Genomic DNA, 14,616 nt, shown 5'->3' with positions numbered 1-14,616 from the left:
TCACCCTCCAAGGCCTTACGGAAACACCGCCTGCTCCAGGAAGCCTTCCCTGACCTCCCGACAGAGTCAGCAGAGCCCACGGTACTTGCAGACTGGCCAAGCTGGTCTCGGCATTTCTCACCCCAGTTGGAATGGTTTGTTCCCAGCTTCCTGACTAGATGGGAACTCCCTGAGGGCAGACCCTGTGTCTCATTCACCCCCAGGCCTTGTGGAATCATTGAGTGAAGCATGTGCCAATTTACCCGTCATCAGGAGACTCCAGGAACTCTGGCAGACTTTCGGCCGGCAGGCCCGCTTCTTCCGTCTGCCCAGCAGCGAAGGAGACGAGGGATGCAGTCAGCCTTTCTTGGGCCGGAGCAGCCAGTCTTCAAGGTCCCGTCGTCCACCTGTCTGCTCACCACCTCCCTCCTCTGTTCGCACTGTCCCCCAGGGCGCCCCCACACTCTTGTCCTCTCAGCCTGGGCTGGCCTCTAGAAGGGTCTTTGCTCCCAGACGGGCCTGTCCCCTTCCCCTGGGCAGGTGCTGAGGTCTCCTTCCACCACCGGCCTCTTGGGCCCCAGAGGGCTGAGAGCCACCCCCAGCTCCCTGCCCTCCCCATCCCAGAGTGGCTGAACCCTCCACGTCCTCCGAGCGGGCACTGCAGTGGCTCTGTGTCCAAGCAGGGGTTCTGGATCTCCCCCTTTGTGGGGGCCACAGGCCTTGGTGGCTGCTGGGGAAGCCCGGGGCCGGCTGTGCTGGGCGCAGGCGGCGGCAGGGGTAGCGGTCGGGGGCGGGCGTCAGTCGCTGAGCACGGCCCCCGGGAGCTCGCTGGTGAGTGTGTGCCAGCGCTCGATGCGCTTGTCCTTGTTCTTCAGGCAGTCAAACCAGTGCTTCAGGCGCTCCCCCTTGGCGTTGATGCCCAGAACCACGCCACCTGCGGGAGGACAGGAGGGGCAGCTGGGGCACCGGGACCCCGACTCCCAGGCGTGGGCTCCAGGGCCAGCCTCTCCCACTGCCCGCTGGGCTCTGAACATGAACAGGACCTGACCTCCATGCCACACTCTGGCCCCGTCAGGGCCCAGCCATCCCGTCTCTCTTCCACCAGGGCAGGGATAGGGGCAGGGTGCAGAGGCAGCATGAGGGGTCAAGGAATGGGGGCCCGAGGAGGGGAGAAAGGGCCGGGCAGCCCCACTATGCACAGCCACCAGGCCCACCAGGAATTTGGGGCCTCTAGGGCTCAGAGTGCAGCCCGAGGCACCGCCCATCATCGTCTCTTGTCTGTGCTCCACCACAGAGCGCTGTGTGACCCTCCCAGAACTCCTTCTGTCTCTGGGCCTGTCTCTTCCTGGGGCACAAGGGTCAGGCTGCAGAAGGTCTGAGACCCCTGACCTGGGGGCAGGTGGTCTGAGGCTCCAGCTTTCCCCAGGGGCCAGGAAGGAGGGGCTATGGCCTGACCCAGGACAGGCACACAGCGAGACGGCGTTCCCACCCTGCCCCCTTACCAATGAAATCGTTGGATTTTCCAATGTCGTAATCCCAAACGGTGACCTCCAGGGACTTCTTAGCCAGGTCCCCATGCTTAATCTCGTAACAGAACTCCTGCTGGCAAGAAGGGAGTGTTAGGGCTGATGCCACGAGGTCTGGCCCTCGGCCGGGGGCCAGGAGGGGTATGAGGTGTAGGGAAAGAGGAGGGATGGGGATGAGCAGTGCTCAGGGTGGACAATGAGTGGATGCTCACATGTCTTGCCCACTTTCTCCTGAGCTCCACTGGGGTCTTCAGGGCCCCTGTCCCCCCGCCCGCTTGCTCCTTGTCCCTGAACCTGCTCTCTCCACACCCCAGGAGCCTCCTGACTGCAGAGGCACTGCACGCCCCACAGTCCCTGTCATCCGGGGCCTCTCCGGGGCCTGGCTTTGCTGACCCCTCCCTTCTCTGTGGGTGCCTCTTTCTCGCAGCTTCTGGGACCCTCCCTTCCATCCGGGGTTCCCCTCAGTCTCTGGAAGCATCTTCTCGACCTCCCCTGCCTGCCTCTGGATCACTGGTGTGGCGTGGGCTCTACCCAAGGCCCCTCTGCTCTTCTTTCCTTCTTGCTCCTTGGGGGGAATCCGCATTTCCAGCTGTACTTGCCACCTTGGGCTGAAGACCTTCCTGGGGCCCCAGGGTGTCTCGAGTCCCCTTGCCCCACACAGAGCTTCTCCCTGTCTTCCTCACCCCCTCTTTGCCCTGTTGCCTCCATGAGGAACCCCGGACTCCCCTCAACACTTCCCTCCCCCCAAGCCCTACATCCGACAAGTCCTGCCAAGAGCTTTCCAGGGGTCCCCCCAGCTCCCCTGTGTCTGTGGCTTGGTGCAGCCCCTCCCCACCGTCTCTGACCACCCTCCCCATCCCGCCATGACCTTTTGAAAACCCAGCCACACCCTGGGGGCAGAGAAGTGGCCTTCATGAAGCTTCACCAGCCCCTCATACCTCATTAAACTCCGGGTTCAGGGTTTTTTTCTTCACCGCTGTCTTATGTTTGGATTTCTTGTCCACATCTGGCCTCAGGTATCTGGAATTACATCCAAGGGACAGGCAGAGGATGGGGACATGCTATGGGGTATAGATCAAGCCAGCAGGTATTCGAAGAGCTTTCTGTCCCTGGAGAGAGATTCCTGGGCCCTTCTTTTGTCCTAATCATTGGATTTTCCCAACGCTATTTTGTGGCAAAGGTGAGATGTTGTTTTCGAGAAGCAAGTGGTCCCTTCATCCACTGCACTTCTGTTCACACACACATTCCTGAAGTTAGCCCTGGGGGACGCCCTCCATCCCCCTAGGAAAGGGGTTTTTCCTCGTTTCTGGAAGTCTAATTTTCCCATCAGAACAGAGTTTTTAGCAGAGTTGGTCTCTTGTTCAAACTTTTTTTTTTTTTGAGATGGCTCACTGCAACCTCCGCCTCCCGGGTTCAAGCGATTCTCCTGCCTCAGCCTCCAGAGTAGCTGGGACTACAGGCACGTGCCACCACGCAGCTATTTTTTTTTTTTTTTTTTTTTTTTTTTTTTTTTTTTTTTTTTTTTTTTTTTTTTTTTTTTTTTTTTTTTTTTTACGGCCACTGCCCCCCCCCCCCCCCCCCCCCCCCCCCCCCCCCCGCTAATTTTGTATTTTAGTAGAGATGGGGTTTCACCGTGTTGGCCAGGCTGGTCTCAAGCTCCTGACCTCAGGTGATCCACCTGCCTCGGCCTCCCAAAGTGCTGGGATTACAGGCGTGAGCCACCACCCCCGGCCCCAAGTTTCTTTTATAAAATAGCAGATTTATTGAGATATAATTCACATACCATAAAATCCATCCGTCTGAAGTGTAAAACACAGGAGCCTTTAGTAGACTCCCAGAGTTGTGCAACCATCACCACTGCCTCCATTGGAGCTTTGAGGAAGGACAAGACCTTTTGTGCAGTAACAGGGAGGCCACCTAGATGTTCTTCCCTCCACAGCCACTAAGGCCTTAGACTTTGATGCAGAACAGCTGTCTTCCTCTGAGGCTCAGAGAGGTGGAGTGACTTGGCCAAGGTCACACAGCCGGCAAGCACAAGCGTGGTGCTTGGAAGCCAGGCTCAGGCTCCTTTCTCTATGACAGGGAGGTCATGTGAAGGCTGGAGAAGGGGACAAGAGGTCCCCAACTTCTTTGCAAAGCTTCTCACCCTGTTCCTGCATAGATAATTGCATGGCAATTGCTTGTCCCTGCTGAATGTGCTCTGGGGTCTCCACTACCGACTCCCTGGGCCTGGCACCAGGGAGCTTAACAAACATCTGTCCAACGAATACCTGCATCCCTAGAAGTGAAGGCACCGCCCAAAGGCACGCCCATGTCCAGCTTATTCTGCCCAGTTCCTCTCCAGAAAGCCTGCCTGGTTGACACACAGTGCCTGCGACGAAGCTGAATGCTATCATTTAAAAAATCCTTGCTGGTTTGAGAGGCACAAAATGATATCTCACAGTTGCTTTACTTTGCATGTTTTAAAATTGTGACTTTCATGGCATAAATAATACTGGTTTATTACAGAAGCACTAGAAAATGCATGAGGACAAAAGTTGCGATTAGGAGAGAGAAATGAAGACATATGTCCACACAAAAACCTGTTCATTGCAGCTTTCTACCATCACCAAAAATTGCAAACAACTACACGCCCTTCAGCAACAAACTTGTGGTTTACCCACACAATGGAAGACCACTTCGCAACAAAAAGGACTGAACTCCTGGTACATGCAACTGACAGATGAATCTCAAACGCACTCCTCTGTGTGAAAGAAGCCGGACTCACAGGGCAACACGCTATCTGACTGTTTCATGGGAAAGTCTGGAAACGGCAACACTGTTGGGACAGAAAACAGGTGAGTGGTTGCCTGGGGCTGGGGAACTTTCGGGGGTCACATTCTCTGTGTTGACTGTGGTGGAAACAAGACTGTACCAGCTTGGGCGATACAGCGAGACCCCACCTCTACCAAAAAATTACAAACTAGCTGGGCATGTGGTGCATGCCTGTATCCCAGCTGTTCACAAGGCTCAGGTGGGAAGATCGCTTGAGCCCAGGAGTTCAAGGGCCTGGACAACAGAGCAAGACCCTGTCTTAAAAAAAAAAAAAAAAAAAGAAAAACTCACTGGATATGAATGATACAGGTTGAGGATCCATTATCTGAAATGCTTGGACCGGATGTTTTGAATTTTGGATTTTTTATATTTTGTAATATTTGCGTATAATTACCAGTTCGGCATATCCCTAGTTCAAAAATTCAAAGATCTGAAACCCCAGACGCTGCAATGAGCATTCCCTTTGAGCGTCACGTCGGTGCCTGGAATGTTTGGGGTTTTGGATTTATGGATTTGGGGCGCTCAACCTGTACCTCAATAAACCTGATTTAAAGAAGTTTGGGGGGATTCCCCTAAGCCCGCCACCCGGAGACAGCGGGTGTCCTTAGTTACTTACTACGCTCCTTGGCCATTTCGCTACTTATCGGTATCGTGTCTGCTGTGAATTGTCCTTGGTCTGTTTGGTGACGGGTGAGGAGCAGGGACAGAAGGGTCCCGCATGCCCTGCCTTCAAAAGCCCCTGGAAGGAAAGTTGTTTTGGGATCTCTGCGCCCTCAGCCTGGACAACTTGTGCCCATCTGGTGACCCCTCACTCAGCCACCAGACTTCCAGGACAGGCACCAGCCTCGGCACCTTCAGCCACGGACAGTTCCACCAGCGCTGCCTTCTGTTCTGCTGTTTTCTCTACCAGAAGTGCCCTTCCCTCCTCACCTGACCACCCTGGGGAGATCCCTCAGCACCCTTCCTGAGCACACCCTGCTCTGGCATAAGCCCACCCTGCAAAGCCCCTGAGGCCTGCCCTGTGGCGTCTCTCCCTCCCTTGCTGTGAGGACAGTGGTCCTGGCCACCGGAGCTCATGGAGGCACCCTGTGCCATATACCTCTGGGCCCTCTGCACAGTGCCTTCTGCTTGCCCGTGGCTTCGAGAAGAAACCCCTTCTGGTTATACATAAGAGAGCAGAGAAGGGAGTTGCCCAGGGTGGCACAGCAAGTTGCTGCCAGTTACTGCCATTTTCGCTGGCATGAAATGGAGATAACAACAGGAGCGACTGCATAGGCTGCTGGGCGTGTCACAGGCATTCCAGCATTCCAGCCTGGTGACAGAGTGAGTCACTGTCTCAAAAAAGAAAGGAAGAAATAAAGAAAACAAATAAAAATAGTGCAGACAAAAGGCCTTGACCCATCTCGCTTTGGCCCTCAGCATCGACCGCTGGACACGTCCCTCCCTCTCTTCCAGGTCTAGGATACAGCTGAGGGGTGCCCCTCTTACCATCTAACCTGTGCCCTTATTTCCTCTGCTTTTAGTGAGGAAGAGGCCCCTGGTCCATGAAGGGGCCTTTCAGAGATGGGGACCCCTGAGGAGACCTGAGCAGCAGCCCTCGTGTCTCACCCAGGGAGTCTGCAACAGATGTGGAGGTCTCAGGTGAGGCGTGGCTCAGATACAGGGAGTGGCCCACAGCTCAGCCTGGCTTTGAAAGGCCACGTGACCTGGCCCACAGCTGGCAGGTGGGACCCAGCTGCAGGGGTCCAGCAGCACCCACAACAGCCACCTGTGGCAGGGAGGAGCCTGTGGTACAGTGGACAGGCCCTGCCCAGATGGCCCCCCGCCTGCCTGTGGAAGCCAACCAGACCATCTGTCAGCTTTCTGGGCAACCCAGCAGGTGACCGTGGAATTCCTATCCATCTGGCAGGTGGGTATTGAAACTGGTTTAAAAATTTCACACCATAGGCCGGGCACAGTGGCTCACGCCTGTAATCCCAACACTTTGGGAGGCCAGGGTGGGTGGATCACTTGAGGTCAGGAGTTCAGGACCAGCCTGGCCAACATGGTGAAACCCCATCTCTACTAAAAATACAAAAATTAGCCGGGTGTGGTGGCGCATGTCTGTAATCCCAGCTACCTGGGAAGCTGAGGGGCGAGAACTGCTTGAACCCGGGAGGCAGAGGGTGCAGTGAGCTCAGATCACGCCACTGCACTCCAGCCTGGGCAACAGAATAAGACTCTGTCTCAAAAAAAAAAGGAAAAATCACACCATTTTGGCTTCAGATTGCACATCCTTCTGCACGGGCGTACACGCGTGAGATTCAAGTCAGTGAAGAAAAACATACGCAAACCAGTATCCTACTGTGTGTGCTGTTTGGTGTGTTTTCGACAGCTGTCCATGTTATAATAATTCATCTAGTTCTAATTTATTCATTTTTAACTGCATAGTACCACATTCTACACATAGGCCACATTTTATTAATCTATTCCTCTGATGATGAATGTTTGGCTATTTCCAGTTTATAGCTATCATAGGCAATGCTGCGATAAATAGCTACCTGCCTGTGCCCAGGTTTCTAGGAAATAAAGCTGGAAGGAAAGTAACGTGGCCACAGGGCACACACATTTTCCACGTTGACTGGATATTAAGCATTCACAGAGCTTCCCCCAACACTCGGGTCTATGGTGCACTGGGATACTTTGTTTTGCTAAATTGTTGAGGCTGGGGCCCACTTTAGTGTTTTCCACATAGAAAACCAGTAGTCCCTGCACTCTTTGGGAGACTAACTTCCCCCAAAGATGGAGCAGGTCCTGGGCTCTGCTCCTGGAGCCTGGTGTGATTGGATTTTTTAAAATAACAGATTTTTTTCAGACATAATACACATACTGTACAATGCACCCTTTTCGGTGTATAATTAGTGTATAACTTTGGTATATTCACAGAATTATGCAGCCAGCATCACAATCAATTTTAGAACATTTTCATCACCCCAGAAGGAAACCTAGGACCCTTCAGCAACCACTGCCCATGTCCCCTCAAGCTTCCCCCGGCTCCTGCAACCACAAATCTACTCTCTGCCTCTGTGGGTTGACCTATTCTGGACACTTCATAGAAATAGAGTCCTGCAATACGTGGCCTTCTGTGTCTGGCTTCTCTCACTTAGCATCTTGCTTTCAAGGTTCTCCCACAGTGTAGCACGCACCTGCTACACTCCTCAGGGCTGATCTTCCACGCACCTGCTACACTCCTCAGGGCTGATCTTCCACGCACCCGCTACACTCCTTCTTAGGGCTGATATTCCACGCACCTGCTACATTCCTTCTTAGGGCTGATATTCCACGCACCCGCTACACTCCTTCTTAGGGCTGATATTCCACGCACCTGCTACATTCTTTCTTAGGGCTGATATTCCACGCACCCGCTACATTCCTTCTTAGGGCTGATATTCCACGCACCGGCCACACTCCTCAGGGCTGATCTTCCACGCACCTGCTACACTCCTTCTTAGGGCTGATATTCCACGCACCTGCTACACTCCTCAGGGCTGATCTTCCACGCACCTGCTACACTCCTTCTTAGGGCTGATATTCCACGCACCTGCTACATTCCTTCTTAGGGCTGATATTCCACGCACCTCCTACACCCCTTCTTAGGGCTGATATTCCACGCACCTGCTACACTCCTTCTTATGACTGATATTCCACGCACCTGCTACATTCTTTCTTACGACTGATATTCCACGCACCTGCTACATTCCTTCTTAGGGCTGATATTCCACGCACCTCCTACACCCCTTCTTAGGGCTGATATTCCACGCACCTGCTACACTCCTTCTTATGACTGATATTCCACGCACCTGCTACATTCTTTCTTACGACTGATATTCCACACACCTGCTACACTCCTTCTTAGGGCTGATATTCCATGCACCTGCTACATTCCTTCTTAGGGCTGATACTCCACGCACCTGCTACATTCCTTCTTAGGGCTGATATTCCACGCACCTGCTACATTCCTTCTTAGGGCTGATCTTCCACGCACCTGCTACATTCCTTCTTATGCTGATTCCACGCACCTGCTACACTCCTTCTAGGGCTGATTCCACGCACCTGCTACTTCTTACTGATTTCCACCTGCTACATTCCTTCTTAGGGCTGATATTCCACGCACCTGCTACATTCCTTCTTAGGGCTGATATTCCACGCACCTGCTACATTCCCCCCCCCCCCCCCCCCTACATCCTTCTTAGGGCTGATATTCCACCACCTGCTACATCCTTCTTAGGGCTGATATTCCACGCACCTGCTACATTCCTTCTTAGGGCTGATATTCCACGCACCTGCTACATTCCTTCTTAGGGCTGATATTCCACGCACCTGCTACATTCCTTCTTAGGGCTGATATTCCACGCACCTGCTACACCCTTCTTAGGGCTGATATTCCACGCACCTGCTACACTCCTTCTTAGGGCTGATATTCCACGCACCTGCCACCTCTAGGCATACCACCACCTCTCCTTCTTAGGGCTGATATCCCCACCTGCTCACCCCTTACCCACCCCCACCCCTCTTAGGCTGATTCCATGCATCTTGCTACACTCCTTAGGCTGATATTCCACGCACCTGCTACATTCCTTCTTAGGGCTGATATTCCCACCGCTACCTCTAGGCTGATATTCCACGCACCTGCTACATTCCTTCTTAGGGCTGATATTCCACGCACCTGCTACATTCCTTCTTAGGGCTGATATTCCACGCACCTGCTACATTCCTTCTTAGGGCTGATATTCCACGCACCTGCTACATTCTTCTTAGGGCTGATATTCCACGCACCTGCTACATTCTTCTTAGGGCTGATATTCCACGCACCTGCTACATCCTTCTTACGACTGATATTCCACGCACCTCCTACACCCCTTCTTAGGGCTGATATTCCATGCACCTGTGCTACACTCCTTATGGCTGATATTCCACACACCTGCTACACTCCTTCTTAGGGCTGATATTCCACTGCAGGGACAGACTTCATTTGTGTATCCATTCATCAGTGGATGGACGCTTGGGCTGTTTCCAGTGTTGGCTGTTGTGAATAGTGCTGCTATGAACATTCCTGCACAAGTTTTAGGATGGACATGTTTTTCTTATCTCTTGGGTATATAACTAAAAGTGGAATTGCCAGATCAAATGGTGGCTCTGTGTTTAATTTTCTGAGGAACTATTAGCTGCTTCCCGAAGTGGCCATCCCATTATTGTCATATTATTTTTATTTGTTTATTATTATTTTGAGACAGTGTCTCACTCTGTCACCCTGGCTGGAGTGCAGTGGTGCGATCTCGGCTCACTTGCAATCTCCACCTCCCAGGTTGAAGTGATTTTCCTGCCTCAGCCTCCCAAGTAGCTGGGATTACAGGTGCCCACCACCATGCCCAGCTAATTTTTTTTATTTTTAGTAGAGACGGGTTTCCCCATATTGGCCAAGCTGGTCTCAAACTCCTGACCTCAAGTGATCTGCGCACCTCGGCCTCCCACAGTACTGGGATTATAGGCATGAGCCACTGCACCCGGCCTAATTTATGACTATTTTTAACTGTAGAGACAAGGTCTCAGTATGTCGCCAAGGCTGGTCTCAAATTCCTGGGCTCAAGCAATCCTCTCAAGTAGTTAGGACTACGGGGACACGCCACTATGCCCGGCTAATTGTTAATTATTTTGTAGAGATGGGAGTCTCACTATGTTGCCCAGGATGGTCTCAAACTCCTAGCCTCAAGCAATCCTCCTGCCTTGGCCTCCCAAAGTGTTGGGAATGTAAGTGTAAGTCACTGCACCTGCCACATGCAATTTTTAAAGTGACAGAAATGTGATCATGGCCATGCGAATGGTGCCCCTAGAGCTGTGCCACGAGCAGTACTGGCCTCTTCATGGTGCCAAGATGTCCCTGAGGCCTTAGTCACCTGGGTCCTTGGTGTCCCCTAGGTCAGGGCCATCCCTCTGTCATTCCCCCTCCCTGAAGCAGCTGCCCCTCCTTTCTGCTGAACTAAATTCCTCCCCAAGTCTCACTTTTCCAGAGTCTCCCTGTGAGCTCACACTCATACCTACCTGGTTTCTGAAGAGCCCCAAGCACTGATGGCAGTCACTGTGGCACCTGTGGCACCCCTCTCCAAAGGGTCGCCAGCTCCTGCCTGGCTCTCAGAGCTACACAGCCTCTCCTGACCAGGCTCACAGGTCCACAGCTCTGGACCCAGGCCACCTGGCATGGCCCCCTGAGTTAGAGTCTCTCCCCAGGCCCACCATCAGCCCTGTTGGTAGAGCTGGGTGGACTCTTATCCGCATCTGTGGCCCCAGTATAGGGCTGGGCACATGTGGGCAGTTGCCAAGGCCTGGCAGAGTTCCTCTGCAGCCTCTCCCAGCCTCCTGGCTACCCCTGGCACTGGCCCCGCCTTCTGTCCCCTCCTCCGACTCATGGCCCTCCTGGGCCCCTCAGTCACAGAGAGGCCTGGACATAGCATCAGGTGATAACTAATATCTGCATGACCCTGGGAAGCCACTCAGCTTCTCTGGGCCTCAGTTTCCCCATCTGTGAAATGGGCTGGCCATGCTTAACCCCTGGAGTTGCCAAGGCGGCCCAGCAGGGAACATGGTGCCCCTGTACCTCAGGTACTCCCTGGGTGCCTGCCACCTGAGACCACGGAGCCGGCACACGGACCCCCGTCCTTGGAAGTGAAGATGTGGCAGGTGGGCACATGCACGGCACACTCACGTTTTCACGTAGGGGTCCGAGTAGCCATTGGCGTCCATGGCGGCCAGGTGTGCGCACCGCACAATACCCACCAGCAGGCCCTGCTTCTGCGAGCTGTACTTGAGGGAGATGAGGATGCGGCCCCGCTCCTCCAGGGACTTGTCTTCGGTCTTGTCCACCTGTTGGACGGAACGGTCACTCAGTCCTCACCTGCTCCCACCCCTCTCTTGGCCGTCCTTGGCCTCGTCCACTCCGGCTGCTGCAGCCGGGCCTGGTCAGGGTCCCTGGTGAGTGGTCACACTGTGAACTCACAGACCTTCTGTCATCTCTTCCCTCCCAAGCGTTCTTCCAGGGGTGGATCTGACCCTCACCCTCCCTGTTCTTGGCTGCATGGCCTGTGGTGGCCTTCACAGCCCAGCAAGGGCCAGCCCAGAGCTTGGCACCTGCAGCCCGGGGGCCAGATCAGGCCCAACGCCTGGCTCTGTGTGGGATGTGAGCTAAGAGTGGCTCTTACCCTTATTTTAAACAATTTCTTTTTCAAAAAAATAGAGACAGGGGTCTCACTATGTTGCCCAGGCTGATCTCAAACTCCTGGGTTCAAGGGATCTTCCCACCTCGGCCTCCCAAAGTGCTGGGATTAGAGCCATGAGCCACCGTGCCCAGCTGGTTCTTACTGTTTGGAATAGCAGAAGGAAAAATGAAATGAAAAACATTTTGTGACACATGAAAATGATATGAAATTCACACTTCAGCTTCCATTAATACCATGTTATTGGAACACAGCCTTGCCGGCTCCCTGATGCTTCCCTATAGCTGCTTTTGCCCTAAGGACAGAGCTGCATGGCAGCCACAGACTGCATGGCACACAGAGCCTAACATTAGTGCTAACCGGCCCTCCACGGGTCTGCAGTCCCCGGCCTGGCGCGCTCGGCTTCAGCAGATGGTCTTCCGCCAGGCCCTCCTCACAGCCTGCCCTGACTTTCTCTGCAGTTCCTGGGCTTTGAAGCCGGGTCCCACCTCCACACCTTTGCATACGCTGAATCCACAGCTCCAGCACCCTCCTCTGTCCTCCTCAGTGTTCACCGTTGATAGATTCCTGGTCCTTCTGGGCCTAGGGGGCTTTGCTGACCATCCTCGGTGGGTTGGCCGTCCCCTCTGTGCACCCACTGCCTCGGGTTTATCCGGTCATGGCCCGGTGTGGCCCCCTGCTTCCTCAGGGGTCTGCCCCAGCCTCTAAGTTCCTTGAAGTTGGAACTCTGCCTGTAAATTTTGTTTTTGAGACAGAGTCTCACTCTTGTCACCCAGGCTGGAGTGCAGTGGCACGATCTTGGCTCACTACAACCTCCGCCTCCCGGGTTTAAGCGATTCTCCTGCCTCAGCCTCCTGAATATCTGGGACTACAGTCTAATTTTTGTATTTTTTGGTAGAGACAGGGTTTTGTCATGTCTGCCAGGCTGGTCTCGAACTCCTGACCTCAAGTGATCCACCCACCTCAGCCTCCTAAAGTGCTGGGATTACAGGTATGAGCCACCGCATCCAGCTAATACCTGAGTCATCTTTAATACCTCAGGGCTGGGCAAGGGCCTGGCACTAGGGGCCCACTGGAGGCTTGTACTAGTGAAGGCAGGAATGGAGGGACAGATGGTCCCCTGTGCGTTCAACCTCATACAAGCAACTCCAGCCTGGGGGGTTCAAAGAAAGGCAGAAAGGTCTGCCCATGCCAGTGGAGCCTGGTGGATGGAAAAGGGTCACCCTGGCCCCAGTTCCCTGAAGGTGCTTCCTGGGGCCTCTCAGGGTGCTGGATGTGGCTCCCTCAGGAGAACCCTGATGACAGAGTTCTGGTACGTTCCTTACCCTGGAGAAGCTGGGAGTCAGGTAGGGAGCCCATCCAGTCCCTTCCCCTGCCTCAGCAGCTGCCCGGTGCCTGCCCCTCAGGGCAGATCTCAGCTCCAGGCCTCCCCATCCCCAGCCAGCCTGATGCTTCTCCATTCCTTGCCCTCCCGAGACTACCCAGCTTCTTCCTTCTGGCTGCTGCACACCCCAAACCCTCTCTCCTAGGCCCTCAGCCCACCCAGATGTACCCAGCTTGAGCCCTGTGTCCCCCTGGATCCCCTCAGGACTCTACCGGGCTCCTCTCCTAAGCAGCCCCAGCCACCTCCTTCTACTCGCAACTGTGCCCCCTAAGCAGCCCCAGCCACCTCCTTCTACTCGCAACTGTGCCCCCTAAGCAGGCCCAGCCACCTCCTTCTACTCGCAACTGTGCCCCCTAAGCAGCCCCAGCCACATCCTTTTGCTCACAACCGTGCCCTGCCTAACACCAAAGTGAGTCCCTCTGGCTACATCTAACCCTTTCTGGAGCTGAGACTCCTGTGAGGTAAGCAGGGATGTCGAGCAGGGAAGACATACATGCCCGACTAGCCATCTTCGCCACCTCCCACGCCCAGAGCAGACATGGCTAATCGATCCTAGCGTTTGCCCTGAGCTCCAATGCCCCCTCAGAATCCTTTTCGACACAGTGCTCAGGCAGCCATTCCTGGTGCATCAGGCCAGGCCTGCGAGATCTCGCTATCTGCCCCTGAGGCCTCGATGCACTGTGCTGTGTGTGTCAGTGTGTGTGGTGTGAAAATTAAACAATATAAACCAGCAGGGGCCGGGCACGGTGGCGCACGCCTGTCATCCCAGCACTTTGGGAGGCCAAGGCGGGCAGATCACCTGAGGTCAGGAGTTCAGGACCAGCCTGGCCAACATGGTGAAACCCTGTCTCTACTAAAAATACAAAAACTAGCTGGGTGTGGTGGCAGGCGCCTGTAATCCCAGCTATTGGGAGGCTGAGGCAGGAGAATCATTTGAACCCAGGAGGCAGAGGTTGAAGTGAGCCAAGATCACACCACTGCACTCCAGCCTGGGCAACAGAGACTCCATCTCAAAAAAAAAAAAAAACCAAAAACCAACCAGCAGGGATATTTTTAGCTCTTTTTTCAGGGGTGGGATATTGTACTTCGGGTTGTTTCCTAGGAAGACCACTGGGTCTTGCTCAGTATCGACTGAGCCTTGCTCTGTCACCCAGGCTGGAGTTCAGGGGCACAATCTCGGCTCACTGCAACCTCCGCCTCTCAGGTTCAAGTGATTCTCCTGCCTCAGCCTCCCGAGTAGCTGGGATTACAGGCGTGCGCCACCACACCGGGCTAATTTTTGTATTTTTAGTAGAGACGGGGTTTCGCCATGTTGGCCAGGCTGGTCCTGAACTCCTGACCTCGTGACCCACCTGCCTCCTAAGATGTTGCCTTTCTTAAGTGACATAGATGATGTGGAAAAACTGGGTTACCTGTGGTTAGTGACTAATAATAAGACAGAAAAGGTTATATCCACCACACAAATGTCTGAGTGGGAGAGAATGTGACAGGGGAATAAAATTGGATCAAATTGGGAAGAAGCCCTGGTCACAGGCTGACTCACCCCAGGGCTTGACTTGGGCTAAGCTCGAGGCGAGTCCACGTCCCCGGGCCCCACTGGGGCTGGGTACACTGGGGACGGCCGCTGGGCTATGTCCTCCTGAACTTGCCCCTTGCCCAGGCCTCT

The 14,616-nt window shown here is 54.1% G+C and overlaps 1 protein-coding gene and 1 long non-coding RNA gene across 5 annotated transcripts in view; both read right to left on the bottom strand.

Annotated features, from left to right (window-relative positions):
* Positions 1-273: 273 nt before the first annotated feature.
* The window catches only part of DOC2B (double C2 domain beta), a 33,339-nt gene continuing 18,996 nt past the window's right edge, over positions 274-14,616 (bottom strand). For both annotated transcript variants that reach the window (XM_030799979.1, XM_030799980.1), the window contains exons 6-9: positions 11,059-11,216; positions 2,444-2,525; positions 1,482-1,578; positions 274-913 (exon numbers count right to left, since the gene is read on the bottom strand). In XM_030799979.1, the coding sequence (XP_030655839.1) occupies positions 777-913; positions 1,482-1,578; positions 2,444-2,525; positions 11,059-11,216 (474 nt within the window). In that variant the 3' untranslated portion in view covers positions 274-776. The remainder of the gene's footprint in view (positions 914-1,481; positions 1,579-2,443; positions 2,526-11,058; positions 11,217-14,616) is intronic.
* Positions 7,646-9,059, bottom strand: LOC115831511. Of its 3 annotated transcripts, XR_004027001.1 has the most exons (5): positions 8,752-8,784; positions 8,473-8,509; positions 8,122-8,158; positions 7,792-7,828; positions 7,646-7,683 (listed from the first exon to the last, which is right to left on the bottom strand). It is a non-coding gene; the product is annotated as an uncharacterized LOC115831511 (long non-coding RNA). The 3 variants fall into 3 exon arrangements; XR_004027000.1 differs by lacking the exons at positions 8,473-8,509; positions 8,752-8,784 and adding an exon at positions 8,988-9,059; XR_004026999.1 differs by lacking the exon at positions 8,752-8,784 and having other exon boundaries at positions 8,436-8,511.

Source organism: Nomascus leucogenys, chromosome 19 (genome assembly GCF_006542625.1).
Source record: "Nomascus leucogenys isolate Asia chromosome 19, Asia_NLE_v1, whole genome shotgun sequence".
Classification (NCBI taxonomy): Eukaryota; Metazoa; Chordata; class Mammalia; order Primates; family Hylobatidae; genus Nomascus; species Nomascus leucogenys.
This window is presented reverse-complemented; position numbering and strand designations above follow the sequence as displayed.